The 20730-nt window shown below is 36.7% G+C and overlaps 1 protein-coding gene across 2 annotated transcripts; it reads left to right on the top strand.

Moving 5' to 3' along the window:
- The first annotated feature begins 6092 nt into the window (after positions 1-6092).
- On the top strand, positions 6093-20025 carry tab3 (TGF-beta activated kinase 1 (MAP3K7) binding protein 3). 2 transcript variants are annotated; one of them, XM_056252302.1, is made up of 7 exons: positions 6093-6115; positions 9862-10030; positions 11510-12659; positions 15696-15856; positions 16279-16372; positions 16513-16584; positions 19167-20025. In XM_056252302.1, exons 2-7 carry the CDS (start codon positions 9929-9931, stop codon positions 19292-19294), a joined length of 1707 nt encoding a protein of 568 aa, XP_056108277.1. In that variant the 5' UTR covers positions 6093-6115; positions 9862-9928; the 3' UTR covers positions 19295-20025. The 2 variants fall into 2 exon arrangements, with proteins under 2 accessions (XP_056108277.1, XP_056108276.1); XM_056252301.1 differs by lacking the exon at positions 6093-6115 and adding an exon at positions 6145-6277.
- Positions 20026-20730: the final 705 nt, after the last annotated feature.

Here is a 20730-nt window from a genome sequence, read left to right on the forward strand (position 1 = left end):
TGAGCGCAGTCGGTTATCGGTGGGCGCTATCCATAAAAATACCCGTGCCCCTCTCCATCTACCGCATTCCACACGCGCCACCGGCTGACGGCCTCAGCTGTCGCTTCACATATGTCTCCTTATCTTCCAGTCTGAGGCTCTTTTACACGAATTTATAATTGTTTTGTCACTATGATCGTTATATTCAGTTTGTTAACGACACGATTTAGCTGTAAGTTATTAGTCATTTGTTTATTCAATCATTTTAATAGCAGCCTAAACACTCTAAAACATTTTCAGCGTTTAATTCGTTGATACGTTTTTTTTGTATATTTTACTAATGTACACTTTGTATAGGCTACCATATAGGCCATAATTTTGAAAGTGTTAAATTAGGTCAAGTGATGAAATAATGTTCTTTCCATGAATCTAATAGACAGTAACATGACATTAAAATAATGCTATAAATAAAATGTAACATAACCACCCCTAATGTATGTTAAATGTGTATAGGCCTAATGTATACTTTTTTAACATTTAAATAAATAAATATTTAAATAATGCACCATGGAGGAACTTTTGTGAATATAAAACGTAAATTATAAATAGGCTACACTTTAAAAACGATTTTACTAATACTGTAAATTAATGTTAAATGGAATAATGCATGTAAATATGGTAATTCACCTTTTCCATTTCCATTGCAAAGGAAATTTTAATTTGACATTATTTACCTTCCCTTTTTTCAGCATAGCATTCTTTTTCCTTTGCAGTGTATTGCAATCATCCACATTGAAGATGGGTTTATATAGACATTTTATGTAAGCACCTATCAGATATGTTTGTTTTCATTAATATTTTCCACGCAAGCATCAGTGTGTTTACATGGAAAGCTATTGTTGGATGTTGGAGCCAGTAGGCTTTATCTTGAGGGTCTGTGGTTTGTCCAGTCAGTTCTGACCCACTTATCACAGTCACAGAGGTGTGTGATAACCCAGATATCTCAATGGATCACTCGAATTCAAGCAAAGTTGGTGTATAACAAACATAATTAAATATAGAAAGTACAGATAAATATAATATACAATGAACACACTTTGGATGCAGTATGAACAGGAAGTTTTTTTTGTGTGTACATTTTTAGATGCTAAATATTGTCCATTTTGATGTTATTAAATGATTCTTTCAGCAAGTGTATCCCAAATGAGCTGGAAACCCCCCTCAGCCTGAAGGACAGCACTGCCATCTGTAACTTGAGCTCATACCCAGCATGCATCTCTCTCCCTTCAGACTGCAACACCATCGGTACTGGAAGACTTATACTCTGAGTTAAAAGGGTTTAACCAGCAGCTTTGAGTAGCATCCAAAAGCTTTAGGAGGACGCTTGCATGAGATGTTTGCAGAGTCATGCAAGAGCACACCATGAAAGAGAAAATAAATAAAAATAGGTAGACCATAATTACTGTATAGTTCTGGCTCCATTTGATAAAGATGAACCTTTTTAAATACTGTTAAAAACCTCTAAAAGTCTATATCTAAAATGATATTTTCTTCAATTCAAGGCTTAAGTGCTATGCCCAACAGGAAGACCATGCAGTGGAGAAAACAAGGGACAGCCCGAAATAGTGTCCCACCTGTGGGCAGAGATCAGAGCAATGGAGACAGCTAGCTTGCTAAAACTCACTGGTTCTCTCACTGCTATATTCATTTATTTCATTATTTTCATTCATTCATGTCATTTTTTTATATTGTCCATTTTGGTACTGTTTGTTCAGGTGAAATTCACAACAATTAAGACATTAAGATGGAGAAAAGGCTTGTTAAACACTGGAATAGAGGTGATATAAATAGCTCATTGCTCCAAGTGTGTTGAACGGCGCAAGACTTCTCTGTACAGGTGAAGCGGAGGCAGTCTGGCACTTCCTCAACTTGTGAACCATGACACTTATTGGCCAGCTGCCCTTTGAAATGGATTATTATGGTGGATATTAGAACAGATCCAGCAGCAGTAAAAAAGAAGCAACGATTTTCATTTGTTTACACAGCATCAAAACCCTGATTAACATCCACTGTTCAAATGTTGGGAATGATTTTAGTCTTCATTTAGGCATTCCTTGTCTTTTAGAGAAACTTTGTTATATTTTTGTTGTTGCAAGACAATGTTTAAAGTCACAATGAAAAGGAAGTGGCGACAGATCTTTCTTCCATTTTGTGACGCATCCTAGTGAAAAAGATTATTGAAAAAAGAAAAACTTTGTTCTGTCCATCGTTTGCTGATCTTAATGCGAGTCTGTAAGAAAGGGGGCGGGGTTTAGGTGCGAAATGATTGGAGAAGTCTGGCATACATCACCAGAGAAAATGTCATTTAACCAGAAGATAGTTGTGACATTTTGATGGATGAATCATTCACAAAAAGATCAAGAAGATGCATTTAGAAAATAAATAGGGTGAATTTTTATTTAATACTGGATTTAATGTGGAAAAATGACTCCCATAAATACTCTGGGTATTTTTAGGGACTATTAAACTGGATGGACAAATTATGGAGCCACTGACTGTGCATCATCTTTTTGCTCTTTTGCTTGACTTAATGGATTATGTAAAGAAAAACACCCAAAGATTAATGTCAGGTTTATTGGTTGGCCATCACGGGGGAAAAAAAATGATGTGAAATGTCATTTAGATGTATTTCTTCTTCTCTTTGTCTGTTTTCTTGTCTGCCTCGCTCCCTCTCTCAACAAGTCAGCTGTTGGCCTAGCTGGGCATTTACTCTGCTACAGGAACAGGTGCAGATCGCAGCAGGACACTGGGCAGGATGGAAAGTATACAGTTGGTTTGAAAGAGAAATGGTAGCACTTGAAACACTTGTATTTCTTTCACAGTTGCTGAAATATGCAACATAACAATTCACTCAAGCATGCTCCAATGTTTCCGACCCTGACATCTATAGCACAACAAGTCTATAGTTATACCTTTGCTAATTTATCAGAGTGATTTGTGTTATTCAAAACACACCAAGACACTTTAAATGCCCTGAAACAATCATCTTATACTGATTATAATATTCTTATAGTTTTTAGCTGCAATCAAAATGAATACAATATTGTTGTTAAAGGATTCAAGTACAGTATATTTTCAAGGAAAATTAACATATCCATTTCCTGTATTTCCTCTGTATCTCTTACAGATAGCTGAAGTCTCCACTATCAGGTATATGCTACCAGAGGCAAGCTAAATTAAGGCTTGTGACAAGTGAGAACTGGCTGGCTGCCCAGGAGCTCAGAGAAAATGTTGACTTATCAATCTCAAATAACTTTGCTATGATCTAAAATCCTGATCTGTGTCAGAGAACCCAAATAGAAATATGACATGTAGTTATTCCACTGTGTATTTAGCAATAGCTGGAGTCTTGACTGTGTGCTCTTGAGACAAACCCTCAAAACCTCATAAATATGGACTCGGTCTGGATCTCAGTACCTTTTGTCCTGATCTTGGCAGCTTGTTAGTCTTACATACAATTAGTCTTGGCTTGTGGAAAAGAGCTCTCCATGTCTGTCCTCTTTGATTTTGGTCAAATTAATTTTTCAGTGATTTTTCTTGGTAAGACTTTGCAATAAGGTTCCATTTGTTAACATTAGTTAACATGAACTAACAATGAAACTAATATTAATCTAAGTTAATGTTAATTTCTACATTTACTAATACATTATTAAAACCCTTTAAGTGTCACCCCCCTTTTTTTGAATATACATGAAAATGCACATTTCGAACTTAAATGGTTGTAATTCAAGAATGCTTTGGAATATAGACGTAAGATTGGTCTTGTTTTAAAGAAGACATTTGGCAGATTTTTGTAGAAGTGAAATAAATTAAGAAAGTGAAACAGAAAAAAAGTTATAGAAGTTTGAGTTTATGAAAATGCACAATGTAAAAAAAATTAATTATTGATATTTTATATAAAATACATATTTTCAAAACCTGGGCGACTCTAAAACTGCAAAAAAATCAAAGCCAAAAATCTGAACAAGTTGTGTTTCAAATTTTAGGTTGATATCTCAAAAAATGAGCTTTCAGTAAGATTTTGTTTGGGCGCAGTACCAAACTTTTTCACTAGATGACAACCAGACTCCATTACTGCCCATATAAGGGCGCCTCCATTTCCATATGTGTTTTGAGTGATATGAACCATTATTTCCACAATTTTCATACAATTTATGAAGTAGACATCCTATTCAGAAGTAATATGAGAAGTTTGGCAGATTTTGATATGATTTCAACCTCTAAGAAACATAAAAAGAACACGCATGTGCGTTTTAGCTTCCTGCCACATCATATAATTTTTTTCTTTATATAAAAAAAAAAATTCAGACCTTTTTTTTTTAAATAATTGAATGGATGCCATCTTTTGAACTCTTGGCATGAAAACAAACTGAGGTTTCTACCCTTCTTTCATGATTTTTCATGTTCATCACTATTTCAAAATAAAGGTCTAAGAGTATGAAAATATTATTGTTGCAAATTGATAAATTACGGCTCCTCTGTAATTTATTTTGAAAATCAATCACCAAATATGGAAACTAGAGATTGTAAGCTTTCAAATGATATATAGTTTGTCAAGATTAGTTTAGGTTTAGTATAGGATATTACTGTTTTAAAAATGTAAAGGATTTGGGCCCACCGGTGGGCCCGTGACACTTAAGGGGTTAAGATCAAACGTTGTATCTGTTAATATTATTCAATGGACCAAACATGAACTAAAATGAATATGAATCAACCCAATGAATAATAAATACTGTCACAAATGTATTGCTCAGTGTTAGTTCATATATGCACTAAATATCATTACCTGATGGGATATTATTGTAAAGTGTTGTTTTTCAGTGTAATTTTTAGAATGTCATGCACATGCAGGACTATTAATATCAGTTAAATAGCAATCAGTGCATAAATTAGTTGCCTTCGGTCTATCCAGAGGGAAGGTTTAGAGCTGTTTATTATTATGACACTAAATCATATTTGTAGCTGAACTGCAGGAAATGACTCCCTCATCTGGTGAACGCTAGGAAATTCATCTCAGTGCATTACAATTTCAACCCAAATCTTGATGCTTTAGGAATTTCTTGGACTTCCAATGGATCAAGCTTTGGGTTGATCTTTATTATCAAACTGGTATCAATGTTAAACACATTTAACATAGTAAACAGAATTATCTTGAAATCTTTACTGATTTTTATAAAGTAAACTTAAGAATAACTTTTATATTGTTAGCAATATTTTAAAATGAAAATTTAGCTGGACTGAAGGAACTTATTTTACTTGATTATCCATAATTTTTTAGAAAAAAATATCATGTTAAACTGCCATTATCAAATGAAACTTCAGGCTTTTGAGGAACGTTCATTTGTATCCCTCAATCATCAATGTGTTGCATTGCATTATGTTTTCCCCCCAAAATAAAAAATACAACGCTTTGACCATTAAACATTTAAATAACTAACATGTTTAGGAAATATTTTTGGGAGACAAAGTGACAAGTGATATTTATATGCATTTTATGTAAATAATCTACTAAAGATCTCACTGAGAATTTCATCCTACCTTTTGGCCGTATGGGCCTAAATATCAGAAATTGCACCAAACTGCATATTTTTGCTCAGGTTGGGCCTCTGAATAAAATGGAGGGTTTTTACCTCCTCAAAAATCCTGATGTAAGGCCTATAAAATATTATAGGCTGCTCAACAAAAATACATATGCACTTTAAAAAAAATACATTTTTTTTTATTTCTACAAATATTTTGTCAACAAAGGTTAAATAAACTGTTCCATTAAAAAAAAAAAAAAATATATATATATATATATATATATATATATATATATATATATATATATATATATGTCTGACTATTTCATTTGTTGGGCTTTGCATGGTTAATAAATATCTACACAATAATATTGTAAGTTTCCACAGGTTCATCTTCACACACAGTAATGAAATAACTAAGGATGCTACTTTTGTACTGTTATGCAAGCAAAGCTTCTCTTTTCTCTTACCCCAGCCCGACAGAGGGCATGGATGTGCCATATATCGTTACATGAGAAACCTCCAACCGGAACGACAGAGGAAGAGAAATAGGCGTAAGTGAAGACGACAATTTTGTTACGACTGTGCTAACCGCCGAGTTCCCTGTAGAAACCCAGTGAATCGTTGTCATTTCCTATCACTTCTGCAGTCCTGTGACACACCCCATGTGAAAAGCCTTTCTTGGATGGTCAATGGCCGTAAGGCTCCGGCGCACGGTATGTTGTTGTCGCACATATACTGTTATCAGAACGGCGAGCAGCCAGCCGTCGTTTGTACTGCACCGAAACTGACAGCAAGTGTTCGTATAAATTCCTGCTTGGGTTTTTACGATGTCAGCAAGATTTTGGCAGGTATCGCGCGCAGGATTAATTAAACGTCAGTCAGATAAGCACGCGGGAGCGGCGCGCGCTGCGTTTCCGTCTTTTCCCCTGCGGCTAAATACCGGACGGCTAGCGGCTATGCTAAAGCTAACGGTTAATGAACAACCACAGTTTTTGTTCCTTTCCCTTTCTCATCCCGGTGATAAGTACGTGCAAGTGAAAAGATAATGTAAATCGTGATATGTATATATATATATATATATATATATATATATATATATATATATATATATATAGAAGAATAATGCGGAAACTTTTGTTTTATAATGAGACGCTGTTGTCTGAGTTTATCCCATTAATTGAAGCTTTTCTATCTTTGTCGTCATGCAAAAATAGCGTTGAGTTGTAGCACTTAAACGGATTTGGCGGTGGCTTGTCGTAATTTCACCGCGATCAAGAGGCGCCAGACACAGGTACCCGGCTGAACTGTCACTGCTTGGCTGTAATAATAGTTACTTTTGGTGACAGATTGTGCTGTAATGGATGCTTAGACGGTTCAGCTAGCAGGAGGCAGTGCTGAAATCAACCTGCGCTTGGTTCGTGTTATGATGTTGAGTTATTTTGTCGGTTTCAGTTCTTCGTGGAGTTGTTGTCTTTAATATAATTTTAAATGTTGGTGTTCTATTTTATTTTTACTGGTGACTTAACTGCTGTTGCATTCACATATATTGTTTATGTACTTAGTGTTTCTATTTGGGACTAATTTCAGATTTGCACCTCATTTAAATTAGCTTGTGTTCAGTTTAATAAGGTGTTAACAGTGCTGCAATTATGCCTATGGCGGTTATTTACACCTGTCGTGTGTGTGTGTGGATGGATGAGGTCGAGCGGAAGAGGGTTGTACATGTGTGAACCTCTGTTCATGTCTCAGATTTCAGGTCGTTGTCGTTGGTGAGGTCGCTAAACACAACACAAGCCATTCTTATACGCCGCGACATACAAGAGTAGCTTCATAAGCCTTTTAGCTTTTAATTTACGTCTGATTCACCTGCGATGTATTGATAAATAGGAGTTTTAACGTGTCAGTATAAAAGCTCTGTTCTTAATCTTGTCCAGTTGAGCGACATGTTCACACTGCGGCAGCCGAGAGTCTGAGGCCGTCTGGTGCACAACAGGTCTAAATGGAACAGTTTATTGAACCTTTAATATTGCTTGCTTGTTTTCTTGTTTTGTCATATGGCTTATAGCTCGTATATTGTATGATATAGAGCTAATGGATCTTACACTAGAGGAGGTGGGGAAAAAATATATTCAGAGGCCTAAAGTGAGAAAAAAATAGTTTGGTACAGATATTATTTATATGGCCAAAAAGTAATATGAAATTCTGATTGCTTGTAATGTAAAACATTGATTCTTATTTATCTACATTAAATGCATAGCCTATATACATCAGTTGTCACTCTATATTTCCTAATATTTAAGTAAGACGATATTTAAATGCTTTGCTTATAAACAAAGCTCTGTAGTTTTAATTATGGTGGAAAACCATAAAATGCAATGCAGTACAGAGCGAGAGATGTGGGGGGGAAAAACGTTCTTCAAAAGTCTGTTGTATCATATTTGGTACTTAAATTTGAACTCAAATCGATTTTGACAATCTATTAATGGAGCAGTTGATGGACCCCATTGATTTCCATAGTATAGTAAGTCAATGGGGTCCATCAACTGTTTGATTACCCATATTCTTTAAAATATCTTCTTTTGTGTTCTGCAGAAGAGAGAAATTCATACAGGTTTGGAACAACTTGAGGGTGAGTAAATGATGACAGATTTTATTATTTTTGGGTGAACTATCGCTTTAAGTGATTGTCATATTCCCTATATTCACTCTAAACTCAAGCTTCTAAGCTTAAAGGGGTCATATAATGCCATTTTTGTACAAGCTAGTATGATTCTTTAGGGTCTAAATTAAAAGTTTGTAATATACTTTAATTAAAAATTCTCATTAGTATAGTAAGAAAACACTTATTTTACTTGGTCAAAAACAGCTCTGTTTTCAGCACGCGGTTTCAGTGCATATGTCTTTAAATGATAATGAGCTTTGCTCACCCCGCCTCTCTGTTCTGTGCGTACACAGTGTGTAACACAATAACACAATAACCATAACGCGTTGTTCAGTATAAACGTGGGATTATGAATTATATTGAGAACATCGTACATAGAAAACATGCCGTAATGTACCCTAAGTGTAAACCTTAGATGCATTCATTGTGAAGCGTGCAGCTAGCGATTTGCAAAGATTAATATAAATATTAATATAAAGTTTAATAAAAGGTTACACTCACTTCAGTTCTTCTAGAGGTTCAGCTTCAGCAGGAACACGAATAGCTGGTACCGATCCTTTTTCAGCTGCTTAGCAAAACCAGCTTTATACTGACCCTCCTCGTTTATAAAGCAGTCTGGTGTGAGAAATGATTCGCGCAAACATGAAAGCATTGACGTTGCTCGTGGGGAATATTCCCTTCGAAAACAAACTCAGCCACTGCGTCTTCAGCGGTTTGGATTTAGAAACATTAAAATGACTGCTGGGTTCCTTATTACACCCAAGAACAGAACACCACAATCGCTTAGACGCCATTCTGCTCATAGACAGTGCTCCGGCACATCAACAATGACCGCGCCGGTCCGCGCAGACTATGATTGACAGCTCTCGCGAGCGAGGGAGGGTCTGTGTTGAAACGGTGCTGTCATTCAACAATCGTGGGAGGGGCGTGCCAGCTTGTGATGTCACACGGTCGAACGGCTTGATTTGAGACGGGAAAAAACATATAAGGAGATTAAAACAAAAACACTGGATGGATTTTTATCATTTTATGATGGTTGTGTACAGGCACTGCCAACACACATTTCAGTACAATCAACTTGTAAAAGTGCATGTACCATTATATGACCCCTTTAAAAATGACACCTATTTCTGTTGATTAAGCAAGTGGTTGTTAACATAACTTGGTGGCGCCCCCAGCTTCGGATTTAAGAAGTTAACAATTAATCGATTGTGAATTTTTTACTACAATCGATTATGGGAATTTACATAAATTGGCACCCCTAATGTAGAAGATTGTATACAACTGTTTTTTTTCCCCCCAGCAGTTTTGATCATGTTGGTCATTTAGAGGCCTTAGAATTGTATAAAATATGATACAATAGGCTTTATAGTGTTAAAGGGATAGCTCACCCTAAAATAAAAAAATATCATTTACTGACACATTGTTACAAAACCTGTAGGACTTACTTTATTCATTAGAACGTGAAAAGAGATGTTAGGCAGAATGTATAATGCATTTTTTCCCCTTCATGCTATGAAAGTGAATGATGATTTCTCTTTGTTTCAAACACCCCAAGGTAGTTTGTTGGCAGTTCTTGTGAGTGGTCAAACTGTATCTGTGGCTCTGATGTGATGTTATTATGTGTGTTGTCAGGGGATGAGAGGAGAGCAGGTGCTGCGCTCCTGGCTGCGGACTCAGTGACTCTCTCTTTGGGCTCAGGATGGCGCAGGGAGGGCCTCAGTTGGACTATCACATACTGCAGGACCTCAAGCAGCGCTTCCCAGAGATTCCAGAGAAGGTAGTGTCTCAGTGCCTTCTTCAGGTGAGAACCGGCTGCCACAATAGAAACGGAATGGAAAATGGGGGGGGGGGGGGTTAGAATGTTTATATGGCCTGCTCTTTGAATTTTGAGTAATTTTGACCCAGAAACCCATTTGAATGAAATAATAATATTTAATTATTATTTTTTTTTAATTCTAGACCATTGAATATATAATTATTTAATTGGTGGCTCTCATTAAAACTTGATTTTGAGCTCCAAACAATTTTTTGTCTTTATTTTTTGACAATTTGATTTACTCAAATATACATTATATTTGTGCTTAACTTGTTATTTAATGTATTACCAATGTGTTGCATATATTTTAACAATATATCATAGTGTTATTAATATACAATGATAGTATTTATTATTATTATTATTTAGCTATTTATTTTTATATTTTCAGTTTACATTTAAATTAAGTTTCAGGAATTTTGTTATGTGCTTTCTGTTTTTGTCATTTTTATTAGGTTTTTAAAAAATATTTCTATTTAACTTTATTTTTCTAAAATCTATCGAACTTCAACTTATTTCAATTAGCTGCCAAGGCAATATTTTTAATTTCAGTTTATCTTTAAGCAATTTTTAGTTTTTAATTTCTAGTTTAAGTTAACAATAACAACACTGAAATATATTTAGATTTTAGTGATATTCTCTAGTTTTCTTTCTTGCTAACTAACAAGCTATGGACACCAAATGGCTTTCCTGAGGTAAATGTCAAGTCAGGTGACATGGCCACAAAGCTGTTTTATTGATATCTTGTATAGGCATGGTTGAATCACTGATTGGTCGATTACATGATATATGGAAGTATCATCACCCTGTGATGTTCATTCATATATTTTTCATGCTGTAACTAGTATTAATCTGAACACAACTTAAGTGCAACACAACATTTATTGTTTGAATGTTGTCAAATAATACAGTAAAAACAGTAAATTGTAATAATATTTTTTCCATAATATTAAAGTAACAATTTTAATATATTTCAAAATGGAATTTATTCCTTTTATGGCAAAGCTGAATTTTCAGCAGCCAATACTCTAGCCTTCATAAATCATTCTAATATGCTGATTTGGTGCTCAAGAAACATTTTCTTGTTATGATTTTTTAAAAACAATTGCACTGGTTAATATTTTTAAGGAAACTGTGATACCTTTTTTCAAAAGAACAGCATTTATTTGAAAATATTCCAAAACTATAGAAAATATAAGAAAATATAATTTTTTGTACCGTTATAAATGTCTTTACTGTTGTTTTAATTTAATGTGTCCTTGCTGAATAATAATAAAAAAAAATCTTACTGACCCCAAACTTTTGAACGGTAATGTATGTACACCTAAAGCAAATGATGTGCAATGAGCATAAAGATTTATCAGTGATAATTGTTACTGTGTCATTCTGGCTAAATGCCATTAACTGACTGTGTCAAAGTGGTGTCAGGTGCAAGAACGTTTACCTCACTGTCTTCCATTTCAGAACAACAATAACCTGGACCTCTGCTGCCATCTGCTGGCTCAGGAGAGTAATAGATACCTGTATGAGGAGTACCACAGTCCAGACGATTTGCACTTAAACCGGAACCACATGCTGCGTATTAGCGTGGGTTACCCTGCTCCCGAGGGAGCTAAAAACAATGCAGGCGGCCGAGCTTTGGTCCACAGTTCCAGCGACGGGCACATCGAGCATCCTCGAAGTGGTTTCCCTGAGCCCCTCTCTGCACCCGCCACCATGGCGCCATCACCCGTCTTCAACCCCTTCTACATTAACGATCAAGGACGCATCCCCACCCCTCCGCCCAGCATCCAGGGCATGTCTCCCACATACCACCCCGTTCCACGTTACATGACTCCCATAACGGTTACCCTCTCCCAGAACATACCCTCTGCCCCACAAGCACTGCAAATCCCCCCTGGTGTCTATTGTAACAGTGGGAACACCGTGTATATGCGTCCCTCACCGTCTCAAAGTCCTCAGCCTGCTCCCTGGTCCACATCCGGGACTTCCATATACCAGCAGTCTCCTTATGCTACTCCGACGTACCAGTCCCCATACAGCTCTCCCCAACATCAGGTCCAGCAGCCGCCCCAGGTGTTTCTTCCCATAAGTCCCCCCACCCTCCCTGGACTGTCCTACCAGCAGCCGGCGCCTGTTTCCCACAGGCCTTTTATATCCTCCAAAGGCCCTATGAAGAACCAGATAGAGATCACACTGGAGGGACAACGACCACGGAGCAACTCCCCTGTACATGCTCCACAGGGAACGCTCTATATGGCCACCAGCCCTTCCCCGAGCTCCCCATCCCGGGCCATCAATATGACCGGAGCCTCTATTCATCAAGGAATGTATGTCCACCAGGGTGTGGCAAGGCCCCGGCCCACATCCTCTCCTCAACCTGCCACCTCTGCCTTCATCAAGATCAAAGTGTCTCCTGGGCAAGCACAGCGTTCATCAAGCTCTCCACCAGTTGAGACCGAATCCCTCCTCAACATAGTGGACCAGGGCGAGCGCCATGGAGCCCCTCCTCCGATCCTGCCCATTTCTGCGCTGCCAGGGAACATCTCCAGCCAGATCAACCGCATGCCTAGACGATCAAGCTCCGGTTCGGATGACTATGCATATACTCAAGGTATGGATATAAATATTATTACAGTTTTAAAAATACAAATGTTGAAGAAAAGTAATATTTTATTCAGCAAGGATGCATTCAATTGATAAAAAGTGACAGTAAAGACATTTAGAATCTTACAAAAGTTCCCATTTCAAATAAATGCTGTTCTTTTGAACTTTCTGTTCAAAGAATTCTGAAAAAACTGTCACAGTATCCACAAATATATTAAGCAGAACTACTGTTTTCAACGTTTATAATAAGAAATGTTTCTTGAGCACCAAATCAGAATATCAAATTGATTTCTGAAGGATCATGTAACACTGGAATTCACAGGAATAAATGACACTTTAAAAATATAAAACAGAAAATAGTTATTTTAAATTGTAATAATATTTCAAGGTAAAATGTGAAATTCCTCCTTCAGACCTTAGACCTACTGTCAATCATTATATATTTAACAAGTGGTAAGAAGAATGGGAAACGTATACAAACAAATAATTCCATAAAATCCATCCCCAGCAGACTTTTAATCTCCTTATCAAGTGGTGTTCACTTTCACTAGATGTCACATGGTCATACAAGATTGACTCATGCATTTTTGCTTAAAGGCAAGACCCCTCTTTCCATTTAACATATTTTATGGGACTGTCCCACTTTTAATGCAATTAGACAACATTTGTATGTAATAAGCTCACTTAAAGACTTGTTTAGTGAGATTTTATTAGAAAAGGTTTTAGAATTTTTATCGAATGTTAATGTAAAACATCTTGTATAATACTAACAGCTGTTTTGTTTGGTTTTTATTTCTATTGTATTTTTGAAACACTGTTTTTGCCATTAAGAGATAGCCTCAGATGCTGACATGGTATTAAAAAAGCTATACTACTTCTACTACTATTACTGTTTTTTGTATTTTTGATCAATCAAATGCAGCCTTGGTGAGCATGAGACTTCTTTCAAAAACATTTCAAAGTATTACTATCCCCAAACCTGTAAATTGTAGTGCGTGTGTGTGTGTATATATGTGAATATAAATATAAAATAAATATAAAAAATATTTTTTTTCCCTTTATTTAGGGTGGCGTATTTATGGCAGGCTCTTTCAAGGAGTCAAGGAACACATTTTAAAGGGGTCATGAATTGAGAAATCAAATTTTCCTTGATCTTTTGACAAATGAGGTCATTGAACTATTAAAAATATCCTGTAAGTTTCAGAATTCAAATCTTCCTCTTTAGTACAAAAACAGATTTTATAGAATCCAAGATGGTAAAATGATTCGTTTCGGATTTTGTCATATTACGTCATAGTGCGACAAAAGAGAAGAAAATCAACGCCTACATCATTGCCTCTTTAGCCCCACCGATTTGCATATAGTAGGAAATACGAGAGAGACGCAAAAACAGGATTGCTCACTCCAGCAACAAAAAGATAGAGGCCTCTGAGGATTAAGACGTTTTGCAGTGGAAGTTGTGGAAAAAAAGTCTTTTTGCAGTTTTTGTCATCGTGATTTTTAGTAAGACATGTTCCTGGATCAACATATTTTGTTCCTGGAACAACATTCCTGTCTGAAAATGTAGTCCTATCCCTACCCTTAACTTATCCCTAAAATCAGAGGGAAGTGATATAGGTGAATAACACTGATGTAGAAGCACCTAACCCTGGTTGATATAAACTGTAAACTTCCCTCAAATCTGATTGGTTGATTGGAATGTTGTTCCAGAATCAACAAAGATGTTGATCCAGGAACATGTTTTACTTGGTGACAACATACATCATGGCATTGCCTTCCTTGTGATCCTAACAATAAGAAAGCATGGACAAATTTTATTTTTAACGAAGTTTCAGATCACGTCAGTAAGACACTGTTCGTTTGTTTGCTTCATTTTACCTCGGATCCGTTTTTAAACAAGACACCATTCAGAGAGACTGAAAATAAAAGATGATGCAGTGACGACTATATCCAACTGCAATGTCGCAACACACTGTGTGAGTAACAATGTTTTTACCATGTGTCACTATTGCTTTGTCTTTTACAGATCATTTGATATGTACTAAGTATTTATACTGTAGCGCCGCAATCAAACTGTAATAGTTGTGATTTGCTGTTCTTTGCTTCGGCATTTATGGGGTTAATGCGTTGGATTATCTGATATGGAAGATAGCACGTAGAGTACGTTGCTTTTGTTATTGGTTTGGTCAAAGCCATTCGCTGTAATCCTGAATTAAAGCTTCAGTGAGTGACATCTTCTGTTTTGTCATCTGTAAAATATTACAACAATATTTAAAACACGACACCGCAAATGGCAATGCATACGTTTTCACTTGATCAAAGGATGAACGATGAATAGCTGTAAGAACGACAGTGCGACAAACAATGGTACATTCAGTCAGTCATAATTCCGTTCACACGAAACACCATAAATAATAATTGATAATTTGTCAGTTATTGGTAACTTCAAGTATTTTACTTGCCACAACCAAGACTTATAAAGCATGTGTAATACACATAAATGTTTCACATTGTTGACAAATGTTATAACGAGATATTTTCGAGCAATTGCCCAATCATAGCAGTGGGTGTTTACTTCCAAGTCATGAATGCGGCACAACTATCAAAACATAGTGTTTGAAAGAGAGGGTCAAAAACAGGATAGAAAATAGAATCTAAATAAGATTATTATTTTTTTTCTTGATAACATCATAAGTGGACCTCATAGAACATAAAATTTAAAGAAAAACTCAGTTCATGACCCCTTTAACTATGCTAAGAAACAAAGTAATATATATATATATATATATAATTTTATAAAAAATAATAATAAAATATATATATAGTTTCTAAAGGAAGAACTAACTACTGGATATTAGAAGGATTGTAACATCAAATCTCTGAAAGTTACTGAGTCATTGAGAACTCTTTCCTGTAAAAGTGGTCAGTTTCTGTCCAGAATAAGCTGGTTTTGCATCTGTTTATCATGTGCATCAGGGTTGAGTGTATGTGGGGAAGTGTTGTTCAGTCTTGTAGCCTTGTCTAATGCTGTTCGTCTCCTTAGCGCTGCTCTTGCACCAGCGTGCTCGGATGGAGCGTCTGATGAAAGAGCTCAAGCTGGAGCGGCAGAAACTGGAGCAGTTGAAGGCGGAAGTAAATGAAATGGAATTTGACGCCCTGCAGAGACGCTTCAGACGGGTGAACAGCACTAGCCTGATCCCTCGGGTAAGGGACAAAAAACAGGCTTTTAGAGCATGTGAATGCATCTTTTTGAAGAGGTGCTGAACGAACACACCCACTTGTTTTACATCGCTAATAAAAGATGAATGAATCCTCATCAAATTCTCCAAATGAGCCTTGCATAAAAGCATACATACCTAGAATCTACATGCAGAACGTGCAAATACAACGAGGTGGAAATGAATCACATCTGCTCATTCAGTTCTTGCTCATTATGCATGCTTCGCAGACTGAATGAATCTTTTTTCATCGGTTAAATTGCTGTACATAATGTACCCATCCAGTACAAGCGTCATCTCGTTCTTTGGAGTTTAACAGGTTTCAGTAAAGTGTGTGACAACGATAAATTGCTTTTATGTGTGCGGTTAATATGAAAAATTCATGTACTTTGTGTGTGCGTTTGCTAGCCCGAGGATATGACCAGAATTCGGTCACAAAACAGACAGCTTCAGATTGACATTGATTGCACCTTGAAGGAGACAGACCTACTGCAGTCCAGAGGTAAAAATAGCATGAATGTAGTCATCTTTATGACATTCAATATGAAATGAACACTTGCACTGCATTATTTCATGTGATTGCACTCAACTTCAAATTGTGCTGATAACCATTTGCTTCATCCATATCTCTCTTTTTTTTAGGCAAGTTTGACGTGAGAACCATGAACAACTTTTATGATAATATTCAACCTGGCCCTGTTGTACCTCCAAGAGGTGGGAATTCAATCAGTTCTGCATCAATTTGTTTTTGTTTTTGTTTTTTGATGTAGCATTTTTAAACATTTCATTATTTCATTTTGTGGTTATTCTTTACAATAAGGTTCAGTTAGCTAATATTTGTTAAAGTGTGTATGTCAGGTTAAATTTGTAATTATGATTTAGGGGTAATACACGTTCGACAAGTTGATGTATTTTATTTGTTTTTCGATATCTAAAGGCAGAATATAAGATGAAAAAGTTCGTTATTTTCAGTACTCACTTAAAACTGCTCCTCCCCCCCAAACGAATCGCTTGACGTCATAAGAGGGAGACGTCTCCCCAGGTCGCTGAGAAAGTGAGTTTGTGAGATTTAAGTTAGGTAGCTGCTAGTTAGTTAGGTATACGCAAGCGTATTTTCACGATAGTGAATTACTGCGTTTGTGCTGGGTGCTTATTTAATATATCTTAAAAAAAAAAAAGTAACCTGACACACACTTTAATGCATTTGGTATCAAGAACATACAGTGAAAAATACTTTTAAAGCGAATCTTCTACTCTGAAATGCTTATGTCTTCAGACTCAGAATTATGTGTTTCTATGATGACACTATTAATGAGAAAATGAATTCATGTAATTTAATAACTTAGTGTATTTAGCGGGACACGGTGGTAGCTAAATAACTTTTGTATGTCTTTCATTTATTTCCTGATTATTCTTGCATTAAGACAAGTAAAGAAACTATTAAACACAGGTATTATGAAATAACTGCAAAACGACATTTTACTGCTGAAGTAGCTGCCATTTTGAATGTTTTTACATGATGTTGCAGTGGTCAGTTGGTACAAGTCGGTACAATACTCTCCAAAAATTCAGTGTTTATAAGTGAACTCTTTTTATAAGTCGGAATCTCATACTAAAGATAATTCCAACGAGGATTGGATGCGCCTTAGTCTTAATGAGTTAAAATAGTATATTAACCTAGATTAATAGATACAGTTTAAATTGTGATCATTGTTAGTACTTAAAAAAAATTAAGTGAAAAATATACAAAATTATCCCATGATTTACTCCCCTCAAGCCATCCTAGGTGTATATGACTATCTTCTTTCAGACGAACACAATCAGTTATATAAAAAAATCATTACTTTTCCAAGCTTTATAATGTTAGTGAATGGCGGTCCTTATTTTATCAAAAAGTCCAAAAAAGTGCATCCATCCGTCATAAAAGTAATCCATACAACTCCAGGGGGTTAATAAAGGCCTTCTGAAGCAAAGCGATGGGTTTTTGTAAGAAAAATATCCATATTTAAAACTTTATCTACTAAAATAACTAGCTTCCTGCAGATGGCTGTACGCAAGTCGACTTGCCAAAAGAGTAACCCTTACGCGATGTATGATGTAGCATGTGGGAGTAGCGTAAGCTTTGACGCCTCTCTCAGTTCAAACTAATAGGGCTGGGCACTTGAGTGTGAGTAAATCGTGGGGTGATTTTCATTTTTGAGTGAACTATCCGTTTAATACCTTATCCATTAACAAATATTAACCAATTGAACCAATTTTGTTCCTTTGCTATGCTAGAAAATATCCTGTAGGGTTATGCCCGAAGCCTAAATCTGAATTCGGAAAGGCAAGGGAATTGACTCTACGGGCTCCCTAAAGGGACGTGGTTAGGGTTGCTTTGGTTGTCGGTTACATTACAGTACATCATATTTCATCACGTGAAGATGGTAAGGAGAGATGACTGATAGGACGATGTTGGATGATTTGAGATCCTGAGCGTCATTGACAAATATCTTATCTTGTAAAATGTGTGGTCTGTACCTCTGCTCCCTATATACAGAGTACACATGATAGCAAATTCAAAAGTGTTTCCAATACCCCGCATATTGATAGTGGCTACCTGATGCCCGTAAATTATATACTATATAATTACCCAATTAATTGCGAGAGAACGCAAAAGCATTGAAATATATTTTTTCCTCCAATCTAATTTCTTTAGGGCAGGGTTCCTCAAATCCAGTCCTGGAGGGCCACTGCCCTGCAGAGTTTAGTTCCAACCCTAATCAAACACACCTGAACAATCTAGTCAAGGTCTGCAGTTACTAGAAAATTGCAGGTAAGTGAGTTCGATCATGGTTTTAGCTAAACACTGCAGGACAGTGGCCCTCCAAGGCTGGATTTGAGAAACCCTACTTCAGGGGCTCTGTAGAACGCGTCATTTCCTTTCCGAACATAGTATTCGGCTTCGGGCACATCCCTAATATCCTAGGTAGGTTTTTCACTAAAATATCTCATGGAATTTGTAGACTAACCTCCCTTGAGCTAAAATTAGCCCTTTGCTCTCTGAATATCCTGTCAGATTTGTCCTGACCTCTGACTACACCAGTGGAGTGGAGGCTATTAGATTGCTTGTTATGATATAGTGTTTCTTGCACCCTCGTTCTATTTTCATCACTCTTTTGTTGCTATGCGGGGCCAGTGGCCCAAATTGTCAGTGGGTGTGGCAGAATGCTTTCTCAAGCCCTTAAATTTAGCTCACAGCAGCAATAAATAAGTGTTTGTATGCTGTTTCATAATGTTTTGTCTCCTCTGATTAGTTAAGCCTCCGGTCGTGCAAAGGGACGAGGATTTTGAGGGCGCTCAGTGGAACTGTGAAAGCTGCACTTTTCTTAACCATCCAGCGTTGCACCGCTGCGAACAGTGCGAGATGCCGCGCAACACTTGAGCAGGCTTCACCGCGACCCTTCCCGACAGGCCATGAACCTCACTCTTACTGCTAATCTTCTGTTCTGTCATGCAACGTTCAAGTCCCGCCTATCATTTGACGATTACGATTGTCCCTTGTGCCCTCAGCTTCACCCAGCAATAACTGAGCCGTACCCCACAGAAGAAGAGACAACTACTCTAGTGAAATATTATCCAATCAGACCCACCCTGTTACCACTTGAGGAGCTTCCTGCACTTGTATTTACTTTTTTTCTACTGAACGTTGCTTTAAAAGAGGAAGTAGGGTGACTTGACATAACAGAGACAAACAAAGGGGATTGATTGATTGATCGATTTGCACTGGAGTGGACCAAGAAGGTGTTGTTTAAGAGAGGGCAGAGCTTTCCAGATGTTGCTGAGGTGTGGTTTACCAAGCTACCATTCCAAGCAGAATAAGACTGCTGAGTTTACACGAAAAAGCCCAAACAATCCTGTGCACAGGGCTTCTCTCACAAAACATTCAATGAATTGAGATAAACAGGGGCTGAATAATTTTAATGTAGACTTTACACTGTATGTGCTCACTATGAGCTCTTCTCATGAATGAAGAACACTACAAGACCTGCATATGAACCTATACCTGGTACTTTTATGCATATTATGCCACACTGTATTCTGTGTTTAAGATGTTGATTTCTTGTGCAAATGCCTCCAGTTGCTGTACTTAATAAAGGATCTGATTCTATGTTACTATATGCTGATGTCGAGATATCTCGGCTATAAACCATGAACATACCACATTTTTCTTTTTATCCGTTTATTCGGTTAGTATATAAATTAGTACAGTATGTCACAACTGCATTCTGGACTAAAAAATCCCAAAAGAAAGCATGCAATCACTCAAACACGCACTCAAATGATACATGCCCCCTCATTCAAACATCAACATGCGCACAACAGACTGACAGTGCTAAGAAATAATCCTTTAACTACCTGTATGGATACTTATGCAAAAGAAGACTAATAATCACTCTTCAGATACCAGTCAAAAACTAGTCTATATGCAAGGCTTGGTTACACCACAAGACCTAGGTTTTCTACAATGCAAAGTATCTTCTACCAAATCCCTTATAAACTGAGGGTGAGATATGCGGAAATATGTTTTCAGATGTGCACAAAGTAACCACTTGATGGTATTTCATGTGCTATGTACATGATCTGTGCTTAAAATGACATCAGTCTCAGCATTTCATCAGAAATTATGCTTTGATGCACATCTATGGATAAAGGTGTGGTCACGTTTAGAAGTGTTTGGCATGTTTAAAATAGTCATTTAGGATGCGATCAGGAATTTAGCTTGAGGCAAAAGATTTCCCCATGCAGATTTTGCAATGGGTTCAAATTTTCCACATAAAATTTGCCTATTTTGAAAGTGACTTCTCAAGATTTTGCTAA

This window comes from Rhinichthys klamathensis, unplaced genomic scaffold (genome assembly GCF_029890125.1).
Source record: "Rhinichthys klamathensis goyatoka isolate OS25496 unplaced genomic scaffold, OSU_Roscu_1.1 h1tg000094l_1, whole genome shotgun sequence".
NCBI classification, from domain to species: domain Eukaryota; kingdom Metazoa; phylum Chordata; class Actinopteri; order Cypriniformes; family Leuciscidae; genus Rhinichthys; species Rhinichthys klamathensis.